The sequence below is a fragment of the Fusarium tjaetaba genome, assembly GCF_013396195.1.
Source record: "Fusarium tjaetaba strain NRRL 66243 chromosome Unknown NRRL66243_c0000246, whole genome shotgun sequence".
NCBI classification, from domain to species: Eukaryota; Fungi; Ascomycota; class Sordariomycetes; order Hypocreales; family Nectriaceae; genus Fusarium; species Fusarium tjaetaba.
This window is the reverse complement of record NW_023501442.1, coordinates 54,522-75,682: the sequence shown is the minus strand read 5'-3', so window position 1 is coordinate 75,682 and position 21,161 is coordinate 54,522. Positions and strand designations below refer to the sequence as shown.

Below are 21,161 nucleotides of genomic sequence, written 5' to 3'. Positions count from 1 at the left end.
GATGAGACTGTGATGATTAAAAATTGAGTCATGTCTTGATGCTATATATATTCATCTTGAAAGAGAAGGAGAAGAGCCTCCTCCGTGGTTTCATTACAAATTTGTTGATCCATTGCAAAGCATGTCATGTTGAGGCTTTGTAAGTCATCGTCGGATCTTGCTCCGCCGAAATGTCGGCGGTGGGCCCCACTTCCAGTGACTAATGAATGCTAACAGACCTTGCATATGGATACCCCTAAATCTGTTAAGAGCTGTTAGGCACAAATTACCATTGATAAATCCATCAGGATATTCGCCACAGGCCTAAGGAAGGTGAGGCAAAGAATTTTCCATGTTTGAAAAGCCGTGATATAAAAAAGCATGCTCACTTACTACTGTTTATAATAGTGCGAGAACTTGGAGATCCAACAACTACGTGGATGATGCTTGTCTTGTTGCAGAGGGACCTTGTGTTTTCAAGCAATGAAACAAGCAAAGAGAAAGTGAACAACAGTTAGCAATCTGTCGTAAAACAAGACAAAAATTGCTATAAAGTAGTTTGAACTCACATTGCGTAATCTTGTTGAAGAACTATATAAATGGCAGTATTTCCAAGTCAGATCGTCGCTCAACGCCATCTTGCATCTCGACTAACAGCAGTTATAGTCACTTTGATAACCTCACAACTCAATCTCAACCAAAACTCAACATGCCATCATCCGAAGACCGACAGAGCCAACTGACAGTTGGCGAATTGAAAGAACTGATCGAGAGTATGTCCCAATATAATGACAAGAGAAACACACATTCACTAACAGAACAGTGAACATCAAGGCTCTCTGTCTCTCCGACAAAGTCAGGCTGTTCCTGGTTAAGCGTGTTGCGGAGCATTCAGGTCAGATTCTTTATGGAGCTGGCGTTGCTTCGTATTGGAGCACCAAGTGCACCGATATCCTTTTCCGAAGCAGCGGCGAAAGATTCACAATTAAAAGTGCGCTGGAGGATATCCTGGACCAGACGATGGCCGAGCTGAGTGAAAAAGCTCTCTTTCCAAAATGGTGTATCAAAGACTTGAATGGTATGTACGGCATAATCACGAAACATAGACCAAAGAAAACCAGCTAACCTTGTATTCCTTCTGTAGTCTTCAAATAGTTATTGAACGTGATGGATTAGATTAGTTGCTGAGAGGAGAATATCGAGTGACTGGATGTAGTACGATGAGTATTGCCGGGCATGAAATAGAATCTAAATACAGCCACATCTTGACTCGAATCTTTTCCAAGTTGCAATAAATAATTCTTTCATGTTATGACGCCTTAGTTTCTCTTTGCTTTTGCATAATTAGGCGGAATGCATGAGTTCGATGATTGCTGGCCAAGAGTGTTGAGTTTAGGCGGAAGCAAAACAAACGATTCCCTGTGTTCAAGGAGGTAAATGTTTTCGGAACAAATTAACGCGTTTGGCTGCCTTGGAGCCAATCAGACATGAGATGCCAAAGGTAAACAAAACATAATTCATTCTTTTTGGGTTTGCTGTGAGCAATCTGGGATGTTGCATACAATATTCCCGGATATGCATCCAGGTTACCGAGAGAAAGCCATAGAAGAAGTTGTGCCATTAGACGACTAAAACAAAGGATTGTGTTTGCCAGTGATTTTGTAGGCAAACGGTCGGCTGGAGCAAAGACAATTGTCCCATAGTGTAGGATAGATAATTGGCCAAGCTACTCCAGATGGAAGCTCAGAGAAAGGTAGATGAGAGGACAATCAAATCCGAGAAACATATATAAAGCTGTAAATTTTCCTTCCGAGATGGCCTCTCCAAAGTCAACTTTCTCTGATATTCACCAGCATTGTCAGACTATCCCCAAGTCCTTGCCCATTCCGATATATCAAGTCATCTCACGTCTTCTGATTGACAATCTTCACTCTTCGACATCCAAAATGGTATCTCAAACCGGCCAAGTCGAGCGAGCTGTACGCTTGAAGGAGCTCATCCAAAGTAAGTTTAATCTCATGACCAGCAAGTTCATGCGTAGCTGACCTGCCAGTGAACGTCGCTGCCCTCTACGCCAGCATGTCTGTAACAAAACTTTTCGTTTGTAAGCGTAACGAGCTGTATGTTGCCGGCGTAGCCACTCCCCACACTTGCGGGCATGGGAGTGTCTTGTTGAAGAGCATTGAGCGTACGACCGTCGAAGGTGCTCTAGAGTCACTTTTGGAGGAGACAGCGAAGGAATTGACCACGGAGATGAACTTTTGATGGCATCGATGGAGCTTGGATGGGAGTGATTTGGACAGGACGGAGGGAATGTGGCTGCTGTGTTGGGGGGTTGGATAACTACTCGCTCAAGCACGTATGGAATGATAGATACGCCTCCTCGACAGACGTTTGTATGTGTCTGAGCTATTGAGAGCACACAGATACCACCGTCTCTCGGTATCAAGCAACAGAATAGACTGTATCAAGCCCCTCATTTGCTGTGGCTGCCGCGCGCTGTGCTTAGAAATCAACCATCCAATGTCACATCCAAGTTCGCGCACTATCTCTAACGCGCGTTAGATCTTCGTGCACCGTGTAAGACGATTGGTGAAGTTGCTCGTCCACTTTCATGCCCGTTGATCGTGGAAAAGTCGATTAAGTTGCGGCCAAGATCTGTTACTTTCCCGTCATCAAGATCTGTCTATTAATCTGAGGGGAATTGTTAAGATTGAGGTCATTTCTCAAGACTAAAGGACCTTGATGGCTCAACCCGCGCGGGTAACTCCACTTTATGATCGAGCCTCATCGTTGAGCTTATTCTTACCGCGCGGAAACCTTTTTCGGCCTCGTGGGCTTATGCAGATCATGAGAGGTCTTGGAATAAGCCTATATTAGTAATTCTCGGACAACACCCAGTCAAGAAGTGTGTGGTATTAACGTTATCGATGACTTGCATCAAAACTAGGACATACAAGAATAAGATATTAAATATGAGTACATCAGATAGAGTATAAAACAAGATGAAAGATCAATAATCTCGGTCACCCAAAAACATAAACACATACCGAAACTTATAACTATGTCCACCATTGAATACTTTCTCATCGCTGGCGCAACAGGTCGTCAAGGCGGAGCAACAGTCGATGCCCTCCTCACTCATCCCGATATCAAAATAAAACCAAAGCAAGTCTATGCACTGACTCGCCAAGCTTCTGGGTCAGGAGCCATCAAACTCCGTGAGAAGTACGGAGACATTAATATTGTTGCTGGCGATTTGAACAACCCAGAAGCAATTCTCCAACAAATAGACAAGACCATCCTTCCCAAAACTGGCATCTTTCTCGCTCAAGCCCACGGACCGAGTGAAGTCACCGATGCAAAGGGACTTATCGATGCTGCTGCTAGAAATGGTCTTCCGTACTTTGTGTACTCTTCTGTTGATCGAGGTGGTCGTGAACTCAGCGATAACGATCCTTCGTACTGCAAGACGTTCTCCGACAAATTCCTCATTGAGAAGCACCTCATCAGTGTCTGCTCTAATTCAAAGATGGACTACACGATCCTTCGTCCGACTTGGTTCGCTGATAATGCTTGGTGGGGTTTCCCAGGCCAACTTTGCATGACGGGTTGGCGAGAGAACATGAACGGAAAAAAGATGCAAGTCACTGTGACAAAAGACATCGGAAGATGGGCTGCCGAAGGCCTTGTCCGTCCTGATAGGACCGGAATACGAAATCAAGCTCTTTCGATTGCTAGCGAGGAGCTGAGCTTTAAGGACATTGACGACATCTTCATCAAACATACTGGCAAAGGCGTCCCTGTTACTTATGGCCTTTTAACACGATTCATTATCTGGATGATCAAGGATCTAAACACCATGTTTGGTTTCATCGGTGAGAGACCTTATGGTGCGGATCTTGCATGGTTGAAGACCCAGTTGGAGCCTACTACGTTCGAACAATGGGTCAAGACCGATGTCCCTGGACGTGACAACACCAAAGCTTGAGATACCCAACATAGCTCGAACAAAAAGAATGGCTTCTGTGAATTCGAACTTGCGACATGCAAAAACGAAGAGTGGCGCAGTGGGTGAGATTTTTAGGATTTTAGGTTCGGATTTTAGAGAAGGTGTATAGGTTCTAGGACGGATACCACTACACCACTCTTAGGTACTGGTATACAGAGTTGAATTTATATATAACACTATGCCCCGGCCAGAAATATGAGTAATTTTGACTATGAACCCTACCGTCACAGTCCCTGCTAGATGCTCTCTGCCCTGAGAGTAACGCCTCGAATTACGCCCGTTTCAGGCACACAATTCAGATACTCAAACCGTGCATCTCCTGCTCTCAGAATAGAAACCTCATGCCACGTTCGGAATTTCCTGTCATCCCCGAAGGTTTTGTAGTGAGTCAGTGCACCGCAGTATATAGCAAGATGAGACTTGTGACTCTTTGCCCAAACTTCAAGGGCCTCGAGGTTCGTGAAGAAGCCAGCACCGCAAGACTCTTTTCGCGGCCGAGGTTCCTCAAGCGAAGGGTCTTGATTTCTGAGATATCGTAGTCCCAAAGCACCCGTTTCAGGTGAATTATCCCAAAGATATTGCAGGCCAGAGTGGAGAGTGGGTTCAAGCCTTTTATTGTAAGAATCTGCTTCCTGTTGACCGCAGTTCTCCCAGAACTGTCCTGAGCGGATATGAGCTACGTTCTCATCATTGGTTCCGATGAGATACTGGCCAACACCGGGAGGAATTGTGACTGGCGATCTTGGCTTTGATGGAGGGAAGAGATCGAAGGCAGACGAGGGGATTCTGTCTCTTGCTGCGCCCCAGTACGCGGAGAGTTCATGTTCGGGAAAACTTGCGCCAGGGAGTTTGGCGAGACCGGGGAGATAATCGAGACCCGAGTAATTGGTTTCGAGGCGGGAAAACTCTGTGATGAAGGCCTCTCGCCAGATGCCCACTGAAGCACGGCCTGATTCTGGTAGTTGAGCGTAGATGGACTTCAGTGAGAGGTCATTGAGGCCGTTGTCGTATTTTGTCTTGTCTGACCAATAGCACACCCATATTGTCGATTCTTGGACATCACATCCATCAATCACCGCGAAAGTCTCATATGCCTCTGGTCCAGTGTCGCTGTTCACCCATGCTTGAATGGCCTCGGTAGCTTTATTTAGAGCGATCTCAGCATCTTGAGCATCAGAATGTATCTGAACCCCGATGTACGCGGTGCAGACGTGGGTGACATCATCTGGGAGGGCGAGGTGCCATCGTGGGATCGGGAGCTTGTGGCCTTGGGGTTTGCGGAGGGGATATTTACGCGCTGGGCACGACATGGTTCAAGTTCAGTTCTAGCAAGGATTAGTCGTAGCTTTTGTTTCGCTGTGAACAAGCGAAGGTTTGGTGATGAGGAGATGGTCGGGGTAGCTTTTGAGGGTAGCCATTTGATAGGTTGTCGTGGTTTGGAATCACGCCCTACGGATGATCACGCATTTTTTTTTTGGACTCTCCATGTTTCCGATGTGATCCCTCAAACGCGTATTATTTAGGTCTCGTTGGGTGATTCCTCATGGAAAGTGTCATTGATCATACTGTGTCTTTCATTTGAGACGACCCTCCCTTGTCATCTTGTCTGACTGAGATACATATCAGCATCGGCTTCTGACATCGGCACCTAGCATCACCGCCATAGGCACACGATGCCATCCTACGAGATATTGCGAATACGGTATATAGAAAAAGTTTATCTCCTTCTTCAGCATTGACCATTCCCCTCCTCTTGGCAGCTTAACCGCGGTCGCCACGCCACGGCGCATCTCGGAACTCTACATGCCACTACTTTTCCGACAACGGGGGTCTCCAAAATCCCGAAAGTGCAAAGTCCCCATCACGCAATTCTAGATACGTTTTTAGAATTCAGGGAGGGCTTTAAGGCATCTTATCTCCAGGCATCAAATTGCCTAGACAATCAGCCTAGACGAGACAGTCGCCTTCGGGATGGCACCCGGAGGGGATCATCAGTATTTACCGGGACTGCATATATTTATCCCGATCAGATGATGAGTAAGAGGAAGAGGAAGAGGAAGAGGAAGATGGGGTAACAACGCCCAGATTTGGGATTACGACGTTTGATGAGGGGTCGTCGATCGTCTAGACCAAAGTGATAATATCCTATCATTTTGTGTTTTGCTTACCCCTCGATATAAGTTGCATTGCGGACGTTGAGCCGATGTTGGGCTACACAGTATCAGACACTTCCAGAAGCCTCCCGTCTGCTCTAAAAGCAACTATACGCTCTTCAGGCTTCAGCTCTCACTTGTCTTGCCAAATCCAGGCATTATTGTCTATCTTATCAGTGAGTTATCAGTGGGCACGGCCACGGAATCGGCTTCCGATGACCGTCGGCCGGACCCTGGACCAGGCCCCGATTGTCCCTGAAGGGGCCTGAACCCATTGGATCCATTCCCCGCAAAACGCCATCGCGACAATTAGACACACGGTGAAGCACAATGGTGATAACTCGGCATCTCGGTCTCAGACGCTTACGCTTACGCCGATTATGGCTGCATACAGTCAAAATTACCGTTTGATACTTGCCGTTTTGCGGGGGATCAGAGTACATAACTCAACACAGGCGCCTGTGGCTGTCTATCGTAGATCTTGTTGTATATAAAGTCTTTGTCCATCCCTTTCCTCCCAGCTCTTCTTTTTTCTCCTTCGCAATGGCTTCATCCTCCAATCGAAACATCATTTCCAAGAACAAAACCCCTATCGCCGTCGCCGCCGCCCTTGTATCAGCTGCTGCAGTACTTACTTCCATCTACCGTTCAGTAACCACCTCCAAGATGTCTCACAACCTCCACCCCAGCCTCAAGAACGGCATCACCAAGGGTTCTCCCAACTTCTCTGGTGGCAAGCTGCGCTGCAAGTGCTCCTCCAACCCTGTCGAGGTCACCCTCAGCGGCCAGGTCGCTCACAACCACGCCTGCGGATGCTCCAAGTGCTGGAAGCCCGAGGGTGCTCTCTTCTCCGTCGTCGCTGTCATCCCCCGCGACCAGCTCCAGGTCACTGCCAACGGTGACAAGCTCACCATTGTTGACAAGAGCGCCGCTATTCAGCGAAACGCTTGCCGTGACTGCGGTGTCCACCTGTTCGGTCGCATTGAGAACGATCACCCCTTCAAGGGTCTCGACTTTGTCCACGTCGAGCTCTCTGATGAGAAGGGCTGGCAAGAGCCTCAGTTCGCCGCCTTTGTCTCTTCCATCATCGAGCAGGGCTTCCCTGCTGACAAGGCCAACGAGGTTCGACAGCAGTTCAAGGACCTTGGCCTCGAGTCCTACGATGCTCTGTCTCCCCCTCTGATGGACGCCATCGCCTCTTGGACCGCCGCCAAGTCCAAGATCTAAGGACTTCAATTTCATATATGCCTCAGGGTCTGGGGTCCATGTTACAAAAGTTTTGAGAAATGGTTAGCGTGGTGTTGAGGTCGGTCCGGTGGTTGTTGTTTCAATAAGAATGTATAGGTAGTCTCTGGGACAGAACGAGATGAACGGAGTTGGGTGTGCAGTTGAATAGGATGACACGGGAAATGTGCGCCTACGAATGATATGAACGAAAGAGAGGCTCAAAGATAGCTCTATCAATCCGAATTCATGACTTGACGAATCTTTATGACCACCATGCACTTGTGATGTGAGCCTGCTGACTACACAGTATAGACCAAAGCTGGTCATCAACTACAATTTGCGCATATCGGCACGTGATAAATCACATAATCTCATCTGTCTGTTTGCCATGTATCGAGAAGTGCTTATGAATTACACCCAATTCTATCTGCATTTCCAACACAGCTTTCAAGATCATAAGATGAAAGAACTCTATTGCAGGATGGCACCAGTGGCGATGAATTTCCGAGGTCTCCGCGTTTACACTATCCGTTATGATATTATGTTCAACTGCAAGGTCAATGGATTGAGACATGAATCACAAGTCTTTGATTTTAGCAGCTGAAGTAGACACTTTTTCACATACAAGATCAACTCCTTCTGGCCGTGTCACCCTTCCATGCCGACCTTTTGCCTGAAATCACCCTAGTATACGAGATAATGACCAATATTCACTCATGAAGTGGCGAGTTCTCAATGCTGATGGTGTTTGAGAGGACATATGCACATACTGTGAAATGTTACAGGGCACGAGAATCAGACGACTTGAAAGTCTTTCTTTGACAAATCAGCCCGCGGATGGCACGTTATCAGACTGTTTGCTCTTTCAACGACTGAAACAAACGGAAACTGGTTGACCACCAAAACTTTTGAAAAAACAGGAAGCATATCAGAGTCTAGATCCCATTTCGTCTCACTTACGTACTCCTTCTCAAGAATCTGGCGATTGAGGCTGGCTCACGGGCAAAGGAATGCATCACTCAACGATAACTCACTAACTAATACGGAGCGGGACGGGACGACAAACTCAATTTAGTCTGGCATTGGACATGTTTCTACAGAAGCGGTGATATCTTCTGTTTCTCTATGGTAACGTTCTCGTATGACATTCCAGTCAATGAGGGGAAAGCAGTGGTGGCTCAAGCTAGAGTGCGGCTGATGACCAGATCTGGACAGCTTCAGCAGGTGAGACAGAACTAGGTTCAAGTCATGGCTGAAATATGGCCATGGGATTCGGTCAGTGAGAGTAAACGAGATGCGATGAGACTACAAACGGATGATTTTGTATTGTGTAAGTTGTGACATGGCTTGTCACATACTCGAAGCCCGGAGGAAAACGACCGCGAGAAACAAGAACTCAATTCCGAAAGTTGATATGGAGAGAGCTCTCCTTCCTGAGAATATTTTGTTATTTCTCGTTCACCATCTTACTCGAGCTCCAGAGTTCAAAGTAGGTTGCAAATTTCATATCCCCAACTTCACTGAGCCATCAGTCGATCGATCATCCTTGCCCAAGATGGGTTTGTACGACGTATGCAAGACGCTCATCATCTACACCGCCACCTTTTTCTCACTTCCATTTCACGAGCATATCGGAGGAGACTCTGAACAGCCCGTGTTATCTTTTGAAAATGGCCAGATCTCGCAGAATTATCCAAAGTTCCCTGCACCCAATGGCCCCGATTCACCGGATGACGACTTTATTTGCAAGTATCCCGAGCTTGGAAATGACTGGAAATCATGTTCTACTCCAGAAAACCGTCACTGCTGGCTGGAGAGCTCTGATGGACACAACTTTAGTATTCATACTGACTATGAGACTATGTATCCGCCTGGAGTGCTTCGAGAGGTAACAATCACTTCTACTGCTCGAACTTGACACACACTGACCCATGTTTGTAGTATTGGCTTGTGGTCGATAACAAGACCATCAACGGCGGCGGCATAGATAATCCGTACGGAAAGGTCTTCAACCAAACCTATCCCGGCCCATGGATCAAGGCCTGCTGGGGTGATCTCATCAGAGTCCACGTCACAAATAAACTGCGATATAACGGCACCACGGTTCATTGGCATGGTCTCAGGCAGAACGGAACCATGGAGATGGATGGCGTCAACGGCGTCACCCAATGCCCCATCGCTCCAGATGGTACCTCTACATATGAGTTTCGCGCTCTTCAGTATGGCTCTTCTTGGTATCATAGTCACTACTCTCTACAATACGCCGACGGTCTCGCAGGACCCATAACTATCTTTGGACCGTCGTCAGCTCACTATGATGAAGCGAAGGATCCAATTCTTATCACGGATTGGAACCATCGAAGTGCTTTTCAGGAGTGGGAACAAGAACTAACTGGTGTACCTACTCGCCCTGAGATGAATAGCATATTGATGAATGGAATTGGTGAGGCACATCGGCCTACATATTTCGTTCAATGCTTACAGAGCACTTCTAGGAAACTTTGCTGGTAGCTTTCCACGAGAACGCTACAACATAACCGTAACAAAGGTAAGACTGGAGGTGATGGATTTCTATGTGATGCTTACTTTCCTCTAGGGCAAGAAATATCTTCTACGTATCATCAACACATCTGTCGATACTACATTTCTGTTTGGTATCGATAATCATTATCTTGAGGTCATGAGTACCGACTTTGTCCCCATTCATCCCTATACAGTAGACCATATCCTCGTCGGAATTGGTAAGTCATGCAATATCATTGTAGCATCTAAGACTAACAATATCAAGGCCAAAGATATCACGTAGTTCTTCATGCCATACCTAGGAACGAAACCAAGTTCCCTGTGTCAGATAACGGAAACTACTGGATTCGTACTGTTGCGGCAGATGGCTGCAAAGGGTTTGAAGATGGTAACGAGCCTGATGAGAGGCAAGGTATTCTTAGATATGAGCCTGTGAGCACAGAGGTACCTCAGACCTGGAGAGACAACTGGACCAAGGACTGCGCCGATGAGAAGTATGAGAAACTAGAGCCTGTCCTGCCATGGTCAATCCCTCCTGTTAGACTTCACGAGAGTCAGTCAGCGCCGGTGCAAATCACATGAAAACCCTTTGCTAACATGATGAAGGAGATAGGAGTAAGGACCTTGAGCTTGGTATAGAGAAAGTAAAGGATAGGCCGCACGCTGGAGACAAGTTCAGCTGGTGGGCTTTCGGCGAGCGACCTCTTTGGCTCGACTTCTCGAAACCAACTATCACGCTTCTAGAGGAAAGTAAAGAATGGCCTGATGATTACGTGATTGTTCCAGCAGAGAACAGAGACGGTTGGGTCTATCTCGTAATCACGGCTCCGTCACTTGATCGGATTGGCACCAACAAGACCTTTAGGTCCCTTGCACACCCGGTAAGTTCAGTCCACACGATATACTGATCGACTTGTGCTGATATCCAACAGCTGCATCTACACGGGCATGACTTTGCTCTTCTCGCCCAAGGCACAAACTCCTCGCAGATAAATGACCTAAAGAACCCGGTCACTCTCAAATTCGATAATCCACCCCGGCGTGACGTTGCACTGATACCAGCCGGAGGTTACCTCATAGTCGCCTTCAAGGCCGATAATCCTGGCTCTTGGCTGTTCCACTGCCATATTGCCTGGCACGCTTCAAGTGGTTTGGCACTGCAGATCATGGAGCGCGAAGAGGATCTGAGGAAGATGATGACTCCGGAGAAGTTGAAGCAGGTCAACGATGGATGTAAGAAGTGGAAAGATTGGTATGGCGACGGGAAGAACCATTGGAACCCTGTTGGCGTGTTCCAGGACGATTCTGGCGTTTGATCTACGGGGATTATGCTTGGATTGGTACTTTATGTACGGCGGTTACTTTCGACCATCAGAGATGGACCTTTTAGTAAGGGTGCTCGACTTTCTAGTTTTACTGATATGCACAGATTTGTATGCATGCATAAGAGAGGGACCCGGATGCCATCTATGGGTGTATCGGGCTACTTGATAAGGAAAGAAATTCTGCTAGCAAGAATTGATTTTATTTAAGCCTCCGAAATTTCTATCAACCCATAATTGCCAATCCGGATCCAGTTTTGAATCCTCGAGACGTTTAGTAGCAGTGTGCATATTATTGGGATGTTGAATAGCCTGGTTGATGCAGGTATATTGAGCCTGGAAGGGCGTTGCTGTTTGTAAAGGGCTTGAGAGGTTCACCGAGTCACTTATGATTTTGGAAAATCATCCAACTTGTGACAAACAAACTGAAAGGAAGCCTGATTCAGGTTTTATCTAACCGCAATGCATCCTCTTATTCAGGTTATATCGACCATCGATTTCGAGTAATAACTGATGGGCAATCCAGTGATACTACATTGAATAGTGAACCACTACAACGAAAGTCTTCCAATCAAAGAAGCTTTGGTATTTATTTGTCCTTTGGTCACAGCGGACCTCACCCTATAAGACGGAGCAAGTTTCTCATGCCAGGAGTCTCTCAAGCATATCCATACTCGTTTTCCTCTACACGCAACAGTCTACTAGTCACCATGCCTCACGAATATCGTCTCTACAGTAGCCGTCCAGCCTGGGGCTCACCGCGTACCATCCAAGTATTCATCACAATCTCGATCCCCGATCTAGATAGAGACTTTCAATGGACACTCTCCGCTTACGATACAGTTACTCATCTCTGGCAAAACTTTGAAGTTGTTCGAGCCCACCGCGGCAACTTTTGCAGGATATATCGGCATTCAAATAACCCGCGAATGCTTCCGTCCTAAGTCGCCTGGGGAAAACTTTGTACAGTAAACGCAGAGTGGTTTGAGAGTCTCGTGAACATGATTTGCATCTCACCGTTCTGGAGCCTGGCAAAGGGTGAGATGCGTAATGATAGTAAGGATTTCATATATGGGATTTTGGATATTCTGAAGGCACATAATGTTATTGACGAGAAGAGGATCGTCGGAGTGAAGAGGAGGCTGAGCCAATACATTGGACCTTTTGGTATTTGATATATATGAGACCTGTGAGTTATTCCTCCTTATGTAAATAGGCACTAAAGTTGGTAACTCATTCAGACTCCTCCTTTTAACCTCCGAGTAGCCAACCATAAGAGCAAGAGGCAGTAACATATCGGTAATTTTTCTCCACAAAGTTCCTGATCTCAGCTTCCTCTTCGTCACTCCGGACTATATCGCGAGCAGCCCGATTCCCGTCAAAATGCGAAATCCTCTGTATTCCCGGAACTGGAAAAACATCACCACTTATCTTTCTGCTCATATGCCGTTCCCCCGATGAAGTCAGTAGTTGGAAGATATCGACAGAAGTGCGTTATTGCCACGATGGCTACACCAAGCTTCCGGCATTTGTCAAGGATGTGAGCCCCCTTTTCTCTCTCACAGTAGAGCCCGAATGCAGAGTAGTCGATCTGAAACGTGGTAGTAGGGGCGATCTTGACGGCTCTACGGAGAGTCCCTGAAAGAAGAGCTGAGAGCTGAGGGCCCTATACGTTTAATATTACCTTCACCAAGAAGATTTCTATCGGAATTCCTTGCCTTTCTGCGAGGTTTTTTACCCTTGCAACTCATTCAGGGCACTCATGGTTCCTAAATAGGCGTCTCGGGGTTGGTTGGGCGCAGATAATCTATAGAAGTCATAGTCAGAGTTTCAGCCGATATCTATACTTACAGAGATCAATAGACACAATATCCAGGAGCCGTAGACTCTTAGCACATGCTCCTTTGACTTATGCATTTGAAGTGTTGGGCTGGAAAGTCTGGCTATTCTTGACATATCCAAATTTGATTGCAAGAAAGATATCACCTCGTTTCTCAGTTCATCTGAGCCCCTTGCCAATCATTTCTTCGTAATTGTTACAGTAGCTTATATTTGGTTAGCTGGTATTTGGGTACTGTCAGACTTTGGGACTTACTCAGCACCATCCTAAAACGTCACAACTGGCTCATAAGAATGGTCAAGGAACGAGAATATTTCATCTTGACTAGGGCTAGCTCCATATGTTAGACGGGTTAAGCCTATGGTGCCCAAGCCCGTGTGAGAGATGAGATGGCCATTCTTGCCAAGTGGAAATCAAGGGTCTGTTTAAGCTGACATGATGATAAGAATTTGAACAATCTCAAGTTCGAATTTGTTCATCTGTTGGGCTGATTGTCTGGTAAGCAATTCATAGTCGCAGGCTTCAAGCTCGACCATTATATGACCCAGTACGATGTTTTCACGCATCTTGACGGAGATCGGGCTTGACAATTAACGTATAAATAGTCTCTCAAGTCTTATCTCCGGCTGAACTGTAGCATACAACAGGCTCTCAAAAGTTTCCGCAGCGGACAAACTTATGTATAAGTATTATCTTGGTACTCTTACACCCAAGGTTCTGACACTTGGTATCTGAGCCAATCAGACCTTGCAGTTTCCGAGCAAGCCAATAGGAAGTGCAGATATGGATGACGATCCTGTCAGCGGAGTAGTCCGCGGGGTGGCAGGGCACGCTCAGTACGTAGACCCTCCTGTAGCGCCCCCAACCCGCGGGCCTAGCAAGAATATTCCCGACTTATAAGCTCCAGGGGCACGTTCAACGACGCCAAAATGCCATCTCCGCTTAAATTGATAACCAAGCAGATCCAAACGTTTCCGAGCAGACAAATCAACTCCGTTTCTTCCTTTCTTCCTTGTTAGATTGTTTGGTAGAATGGCTCGAAAGGGAAAACCCAAGGTCAAATCGGGTTGTAAAACATGCAAGTGAGTACTTGACAAGAGAACAGGAGAGACAAGAGAACAGAGGTTAATGACTTAGATTGAGAAAAGTCAAATGTGATGAAGGTCGCCCAGCCTGTCAGAGATGCCTATCAACAGGTCGAACATGCGACGGATACGGAATCTGGGGCGGAGGATCACACGCTCTCACACAATATTCCCAGTCCCAGTCCCAGTCCCAGTCCAGGCCCAAGTTCACCCTTGGCGCTCCCCTAGAGACAACCCTCGTCCTGTCTCTAAACGCAAACGAGAAGCTCTACTTTGACTGGTTCAAGTGTCGCACTTCTACCAAGATCTCAGCCACTTTCTCTTCTGGCTTCTGGAACACCCTCGTCTTCCAGGCTGGCTCTAGAGAACCCGCCGTGCTCCACGCCCTCCTTGCGCTCAGTTCAGCACACAAGAAGGGTGTTGTGACGTTGGACATACATAGAAACTCGCCCACCTCGCAGATGAGCCAACAGGAGCAGTTCACGCTGCAACAGTACGTCAAGGCCATTGCACATCTGCAGCCACACTTCAATGCCAAAGACAAGGAATCGTGTCGTGTGGCGCTCATCACTTGTGTTGTCTTTGTCTGCTTGGAGTTCTTCCGGGGCCACTTTGCTACGGCGCAGCTTCACCTGAAGAATGGGCTTGACATTCTTTGGCAGATGCAGGGTCTTCCCGAAGCTAACTCGGGCATCTTGGCACTGAAACCCTGTCGCGAGTCGACTGATGCTTGGATAGTGGAGGCCCTGTCCAGGCTCCATATCCAGGTTGAGCTCTTCAGACTATTGTACCACCATTCATGTGTTATTTTACAGCCAGCTCACAGCCCCGAGAAGAGTTTTCTTGAATCTTTCTCTAATCTCAACGATGCTTGGAAAGGGTTAGAGCTTGTTTACAACCAGATATTCCATCTTACTCACCGAGCTCGTCAACAGACAATAGCAGCAACAGAGCATACAGCCCGGCAACTCGTCAAGACAAGGCTCGCACAATGGCATGGCATGTTGCAAGAGTTCATGAAAGCGCGGCCTTGTGGCTCAAACATATACTTGCGAAAGGCATACCAGATTCTGAGGATACACTACGCCATGACAAATGTGATGGCTGAGACTTGCATATACAACAACGAGACCATATACGACACCTGTACCGACAAGTTCATCCTACTCATCAAAGAACTTACAAAGTTATGGGAGCTGTCGCTTCATTATGACCTGGAGGACGAGATGCCGTTGTACATCATGACGACTTGTATGCCAAGGTCCATCATCGACATGGGCTGGATACCGTCACTTTACTTCACAGCAGTCAAGTGTCGTGTTCATCGCATCCGGGCTGAAGCAATTAAGCTTCTCAGGACAAGTCCTCACAGGGAAGGCATTTGGGATGCGCATATCGCAGCATGTGTCGCTAAAAAGGTGGTCGAGTTGGAAGAAGGGGACTTTTACGGCAGTGCTGACCTGGGGGATGACTTTCAGCTAAACACCCCAATGCGTGATCTGGATTATCAGGTACCATTATTACCAGAGTCGCACAGAATGAGTGAAGTTGAGGCTGAGCTCTCAGGTGCTCCCATGGACAAGATCTTGCTTTACTGTAAGCGGGAGCAAGAGGGAGTCAACAGAAGGGCTCTCATTTCGGAGTACAACGTGAGCGAACAAGCCTGGAAAGACATATGAGAATGATTGATGGAATAATGAGGCCATTGAATGAGAAATATCAGCGTAATTTGCAAGTTCAGTTAAACAATAAACTACCTACTTATTCACAAGTTCATGTTTGCTTGGTTGGAGGTGGTATACATATTAAGCGATAAGATAAGCCCAGTCTCCGTTTCCGAGTCGGCGCCCGGAGTTTCAAAGTAAACAATTGACTAAACGCGGCCGCGGGGCAGGCACTCACCGTCAAGCACCTTGATAGCACAACCCTTCCTCTACTACTCTACTACTACCCCCCTCTTTTCCAGCTATTCTTTTACCTTGCTTTTTCTTCTCTTCTCCTCTTGGGGAGTGATAGTCATGGACTCTGAATCTGTCGTCGCCCAAGTCCAGCGCAAAATCGAGCTGCAAGCACCCGAGGATCTCTCATATCTCATCGCCAATGTCCGTCGCGCAGCCGCAGAACGTATCAACGAAGCATTCCCCGTGGTAGATGGCAATGATGGAGAGGATGAATTGCGAAATCATATTGAAAAGCTCGTCAACGAGGTACTATCCCTTATTAGATCTACTCTGTGACGCAAGCAAGGCTAACAAAGAACCAGTACATCGACAAGACATTCTCCCTCGCCTCTCCAAATCTCTCGATAAACGGCCTCCCCGTATCCCCAGACTCTTTCCTTTCCGAATCAAAAGTCGAGCCCGATACCGTTTACGAACCTTTTGATACACGCAAACGTCGGCGTGTCGCAGATTTAATCACACAGGAAGAAAAGCTTCTCGAGGATGTTGCGGCGTTGAAACGCTCGGTACCCGCTACGACGGCTGAGGCGCAAGCAGAGCAACTACGCGACAGTCTAAAGCGCGACGACGATATGCTCGAAGCACGAAAACAACAGATTATAGCAGAGGCCGCTGAAGTGGATTTGGACGTCCAACCACTAGAGAGACAAGATGGAGTGGAGAAAGGATTCCGAAGAGCTGTCGAGGGTCTGGGAAGATTGAAGCGCGATATGCCTGCCGTGGTGGCCAAGATGGAGAGAGCGCGCGTGGCGGGCGAGTATGTCGTTACGCAGGGACGATAAGAGACATCCCTTGTCTTTATTGCATATATACCCAGGGCGGCGATCAGTGTATTACAAACAGGGAGTTAGGGCGCATTGGATTGGGTTGGATTAATCGGCAATATCATTTCACATGTTACAGCACAAATCTCGAGATCGCGTCTATTGTTGAGAATTATTGCAGCCATAGTCAGGAACCTCAGCCAGCCAGCATCTAACGTAATTCTAGGCACGCACGAAATAAAACGTCCACATGAGCATGTTTATGCACCGAGCGAGAACAAGAATGGGGTTGGAAGAATTCTTTTTGTGCTCCCTACAAACGTCACGCTCCGCCATACACTCCTCCAACGTGTTTTTACCATATATATATCCGTATCTTCGCTCAGATATCCTCTCAACCCCCATTTGTTGAAAAACAAAAGCATGGTAAACGAGAGAAAATATGTGGTCTATATTAAGACGTAGCAAACCCGCCCGTCTATCTTTCTTCCATATCCTTCACCTTGGTACATATACTCTTCTTTAAGCGGCAGCAGGAGCGGGAGCAGGGGCAGTCTGAGTAGCATCAGCACCCTCAGCAGCGGGAGCAGCCTCAGGAGCCTTTGCGGGCTCCTCGATCTCAGAGCCCTTGTTCTCGATGACGTTGGCATCCTGCTTCTTCTCCCACCAGGCGGGACGAGCCCACTCAGGGTCGTGCCAAGGACCAGCATCGCTGTTCTCACAGCCACCTTGGCACACACACTCGCCACCGAACTGCTTGGGGAGGTTCTCGGCGGGGATCTGCTTGAGGAGCTCACTCTTGTATCCAGAGCCGAGAATGTTGATCTTGGAGACGGTGACGGGGTCGAGCCAGCCCTTGACAACACTCCAGACTGTGGAGAAACCCCAGGGGGCGTTAATCATGTACAGCTTGCCGAGGCGCTCGGGGTAGTAGTTCTGGGAGATGACAGAGGCCTGTCGGACATAGGAGTAGACCTGGGGGACCTTGGTGATGGAAACGCCCTTGAGATCCATGATGGTGCAGCATGTCTCGAGGAGATGGCCGGCCTTGCGGGAGCAGGCAGGAAGACGGGGATCGGCGACGCGCTCGTACTCGACAGCGAGGTTCAGGAGCATGCGATCAGCGCTGGTGATCTTGTACATGGCGGTCAGATCAATACCACCAAGGGTCTCGATGTAGATGGGTCGTCCATCCTGTATGAGGAAAAAAACATTAGTCAACATATGTTCTCATGATAGCTCTCCCTCGTCGTCACCGGCTTGCCATACCTTGTCGGTCTTGTGGTAGAACTGAGTGTAGTACTTTCCGATCTCAGCCTTCTCGGGATAGTCCCAGATAGGCACAGTCTCGTCAAGCTTAACCTCCTTTCGCCATTTCTCAGTATCCAGGAACCTATAGTGGCGGTCAGCCCCCTGTCGCTACCAGCACGTTTTCTCGTTTCCACCGCCATCAGATGGAAAGGAAGGGTAGCAAAGTCTTACATGGCTTTGGCGGCCTCGACATCGAACTTGCGCGCTCGGAGGAATCGAAGCTGTTGACAAGGACATTGTCAGTATTTGCTGTGTCGCGTTACATGGCCCTTTTTGTCCAGGGTCCAGCAAGCTTGGGTAGCTAGGTTAAGGTATATCTCGTACCAGAGTCAAAGTGTCCAATCGATCAGTGCAACCTTCGGACTCGAGCATCATGCGGAACTGGTGAAGCTTGGCGATCTGATCCTCTGTGAGGTAGCCGGCGTGGCCATCCTGCTTCTCAGGGCCCTTGATGGGGAAATCATAGTTGTCGTACTTGGGGTCCAGATCCATGGTGATAGATAGATGTTGGTTGTATGGTGGGGTAGAGAAAGAGGGGAGAAAAAAAGAAGAGGAGGACGAAGAATAGTCCGCGGTGATAGAGGACAGCGGAGGTTATGAATTAAAATAGGCCAAGAATGACGCCAAGAGGTTGATGAAGAGTTCAGGTCAAGGGGGCCTCCTACGAATTTAAAGTCGTCCTGTCCTGTCGGTGTTGAGATGAGAACCGTAGCGTAGCCTAATTAACCGTTTCTGGGCTTGTCTGGTCTCCCCTAGAGATGGATCTCCCTCCCTAAGCTAGGTACCTACGGTGGCTAGTGGGACTTCGTCATGGGTATCCAAGTCCACCCAAGTCCACTCCAAGATGCCTCCCGAAGCGGTCTAGCATACCCACATTCCGTTGAGGGGTATCACGTGGTCCTTCACATGCAGATAATTCGATGACTGTTCAGTTATCTTATCTTATCATCGGGCCCGCTCCCGATGTCAATGTCTTTGTTAGTACAACTTCTTTTGATTCGACATTGGTTCATTCTCAATACTTTGATTGAGTCAACCCACCCATAAATTCACCTTTGATGGCATAATTGTTGTCACATCATGAGGAATTCCTCCCAGCGAATCACCCTCAATGTCGCCCGCCTCTTTCACACTTCAGTCGCCGGGCCACGGCTGAGGCCCCATCGACAATTCCATCTCACTTCTTTGGCTAGCTTCCCTCGAAAGCGAAGCTTCTTCACCTCGAATCCCTACCTGTCTCAAGTCGACGACGGATCCCGTTCCGCCTCTGAACTCTCCAAGGAAGAGAAAGGCCCTGCTTCTTCAAAGAGGAAGCCCACTCGATCGAATACGGCCAAGAATTCATTACGTCGAGTTGCTATCATTGCTCAGCAGCCCAAACGAGGCGCAACAGCACCAGGAAGTCCCAGCGATGAACCCTCAAATGTGGTCAGCGCGACCTGCGTCGCAGAATCTTTCAAGATGCCTGTAGTCCTCGAGATTCTCTCATCGCATGGTTTTGACATTGACCCGGATGGCACGGGATTCGACGCAAACGAGGTGGTCCATGCAAGAGGTGTAAATGGTGGAGACATCTTTGTCTTTCCGTCTGGCACAATTGTGACTTGGTCGCTGCCTCCAGATGTCGTTACAAGACAGATCATGCGTGCCGCTGAAGAAGCGCACTCGATCGAAAGTCGAGAGTTTGAGGATCTCGAATTCACAACCGACACAAACCGAGAAGCAAGTGTGCTTAAGGGCGATGTTATTGTTCTTGGTACTCGCAAGGAGCACAAAGAGGCCGATAAGCTAGACACTACTCTAGCAAAGGTTGCTTTCTCGTCGGGTCTCGCTCGAAGCACAAAACTTGCTGTTCTCGAAACGGCCCTGACGTCGTACTTTGAAAGCACACGCAACATCCCCGCACTGCTCTCACAAGGTGCTGGTATACCTCTTGGTCGAAAGTTCATCCTACAAAAGACAGGCGAACTCCTTAGTCTGCGTGCTCGTCTCAACCATTACTCTGAACTCACAGACTCATTGCCGGATATCTTCTGGGACACCAGCTCCGATCTTGGTCTAGAAGGTTACTACGAACAAGTTGGCCGTGCACTCGATGTAAACGTCCGAATCCGTGCATTGAATCAAAAGATGGACTACGCCGCCGAAATCGCCAGCGTTCTGCGTGAGATGTCCAGTGAGCAACATGGCACTCGCCTAGAATGGATCATCATCGTGCTCATTGCCGTTGAGGTAATCTTTGAGTTACGTCGCATTGTGCTTGAGATGCTCCAGGAACGGGAAGAACGGAAGCTTGCGGCTGAACTACCAAAGCCTGTGGTGACACCACCAGCATAGATCGCCAGCCTGGATGTAGATCTCAAGAACTTTTTGTACGACTGAATGAAAAAAACTCCATGTATAACATCATTTGTTTAGGAATAGGTTGAGGATACGACATGTGCCTCCAGGACTGGCTTGATAGATACCCCTCAGCTCAATAGAATTGACAATCAACTCAATACGTTTATCTTGCCCACATACTTATCATCTTTCTCCATATCATGGATGACATACACATACTCACTCAGCCCAGGACCCTTGACATGTCAAAGTGGCACAAACGAAAGTTCATAGACTAAACATATTAAGTAACAATGCAATAGTGTACGTTTTCTTCATCTGCATACACGCGCCAATTCGGCGTCTTGGATTACACAACCAGGAGTTTCCACCCCCAGGTCAACAACTCGATGGGATAGTCCACCAATTCCTAGTTCTTCCCTGTAATGACAAAAAAATATTTCTCTCGTCCCTTTTTCCCCTGGTTGAGTCAAAAAGCCAACTCCTCAGAAAAACGTAGCTAATAAAAACAATCGAGAATCCACCCTCTAAACGCCTCCCCTGAACACCTTTCTCACTCCTCTGGTGCCCTAAGTCTGCCTTGATGATATCATATCTGACCCCTTCCGCTTCGCGTCTCTCGTTTCCAAAAGATACACATG

At 47.7% G+C, this 21,161-nt stretch overlaps 10 protein-coding genes across 10 annotated transcripts; 8 read left to right on the top strand and 2 right to left on the bottom strand.

Annotated features, from left to right (window-relative positions):
- Nucleotides 1-688: 688 nt before the first annotated feature.
- FTJAE_10555 (uncharacterized protein) lies at nucleotides 689-1,134 on the top strand (the record flags this gene model as incomplete). The annotated part of the gene is made up of 3 exons (XM_037343409.1): nucleotides 689-752; nucleotides 803-1,057; nucleotides 1,124-1,134. The coding sequence occupies 3 exons, from the start codon at nucleotides 689-691 to the stop codon at nucleotides 1,132-1,134; spliced, it is 330 nt and encodes a 109-aa protein (XP_037202399.1).
- Nucleotides 1,135-1,925: 791 nt separating this feature from the next.
- FTJAE_10554 (uncharacterized protein) lies at nucleotides 1,926-2,244 on the top strand (the record flags this gene model as incomplete). Its single annotated transcript, XM_037343408.1, has 2 exons — nucleotides 1,926-1,983; nucleotides 2,033-2,244. The coding sequence occupies 2 exons, from the start codon at nucleotides 1,926-1,928 to the stop codon at nucleotides 2,242-2,244; spliced, it is 270 nt and encodes an 89-aa protein (XP_037202398.1).
- Nucleotides 2,245-3,043: 799 nt separating this feature from the next.
- FTJAE_10553 (nucleoside-diphosphate-sugar epimerase) lies at nucleotides 3,044-3,970 on the top strand (the record flags this gene model as incomplete). The annotated part of the gene is made up of 1 exon (XM_037343407.1): nucleotides 3,044-3,970. The coding sequence occupies one exon, from the start codon at nucleotides 3,044-3,046 to the stop codon at nucleotides 3,968-3,970; it is 927 nt and encodes a 308-aa protein (XP_037202397.1).
- A 257-nt stretch (nucleotides 3,971-4,227) lies between these two features.
- Nucleotides 4,228-5,301, bottom strand: FTJAE_10552 (phenylacetaldoxime dehydratase family; the record flags this gene model as incomplete). The annotated part of the gene is made up of 1 exon (XM_037343406.1): nucleotides 4,228-5,301. The coding sequence occupies one exon, from the start codon at nucleotides 5,299-5,301 to the stop codon at nucleotides 4,228-4,230; it is 1,074 nt and encodes a 357-aa protein (XP_037202396.1).
- Nucleotides 5,302-6,687: 1,386 nt separating this feature from the next.
- FTJAE_10551 (glutathione-dependent formaldehyde-activating enzyme) lies at nucleotides 6,688-7,371 on the top strand (the record flags this gene model as incomplete). Its single annotated transcript, XM_037343405.1, has 1 exon — nucleotides 6,688-7,371. One exon carries the CDS (start codon nucleotides 6,688-6,690, stop codon nucleotides 7,369-7,371), a length of 684 nt encoding a protein of 227 aa, XP_037202395.1.
- Nucleotides 7,372-8,926: 1,555 nt separating this feature from the next.
- On the top strand, nucleotides 8,927-11,210 carry FTJAE_10550 (laccase 2; the record flags this gene model as incomplete). The annotated part of the gene is made up of 7 exons (XM_037343404.1): nucleotides 8,927-9,259; nucleotides 9,313-9,814; nucleotides 9,867-9,919; nucleotides 9,968-10,112; nucleotides 10,160-10,447; nucleotides 10,501-10,775; nucleotides 10,827-11,210. The coding sequence occupies 7 exons, from the start codon at nucleotides 8,927-8,929 to the stop codon at nucleotides 11,208-11,210; spliced, it is 1,980 nt and encodes a 659-aa protein (XP_037202394.1).
- A 2,922-nt stretch (nucleotides 11,211-14,132) lies between these two features.
- Nucleotides 14,133-15,820, top strand: FTJAE_10549 (transcriptional regulatory; the record flags this gene model as incomplete). The annotated part of the gene is made up of 2 exons (XM_037343402.1): nucleotides 14,133-14,138; nucleotides 14,318-15,820. The coding sequence occupies 2 exons, from the start codon at nucleotides 14,133-14,135 to the stop codon at nucleotides 15,818-15,820; spliced, it is 1,509 nt and encodes a 502-aa protein (XP_037202393.1).
- A 339-nt stretch (nucleotides 15,821-16,159) lies between these two features.
- Nucleotides 16,160-16,884, top strand: FTJAE_10548 (uncharacterized protein; the record flags this gene model as incomplete). The annotated part of the gene is made up of 2 exons (XM_037343401.1): nucleotides 16,160-16,348; nucleotides 16,405-16,884. The coding sequence occupies 2 exons, from the start codon at nucleotides 16,160-16,162 to the stop codon at nucleotides 16,882-16,884; spliced, it is 669 nt and encodes a 222-aa protein (XP_037202392.1).
- A 504-nt stretch (nucleotides 16,885-17,388) lies between these two features.
- On the bottom strand, nucleotides 17,389-18,669 carry FTJAE_10547 (sec14 cytosolic factor; the record flags this gene model as incomplete). Its single annotated transcript, XM_037343400.1, has 4 exons — nucleotides 17,389-18,060; nucleotides 18,136-18,259; nucleotides 18,349-18,398; nucleotides 18,502-18,669. The coding sequence occupies 4 exons, from the start codon at nucleotides 18,667-18,669 to the stop codon at nucleotides 17,389-17,391; spliced, it is 1,014 nt and encodes a 337-aa protein (XP_037202391.1).
- A 588-nt stretch (nucleotides 18,670-19,257) lies between these two features.
- Nucleotides 19,258-20,514, top strand: FTJAE_10546 (RMD1-like protein; the record flags this gene model as incomplete). Its single annotated transcript, XM_037343399.1, has 1 exon — nucleotides 19,258-20,514. One exon carries the CDS (start codon nucleotides 19,258-19,260, stop codon nucleotides 20,512-20,514), a length of 1,257 nt encoding a protein of 418 aa, XP_037202390.1.
- Nucleotides 20,515-21,161: the final 647 nt, after the last annotated feature.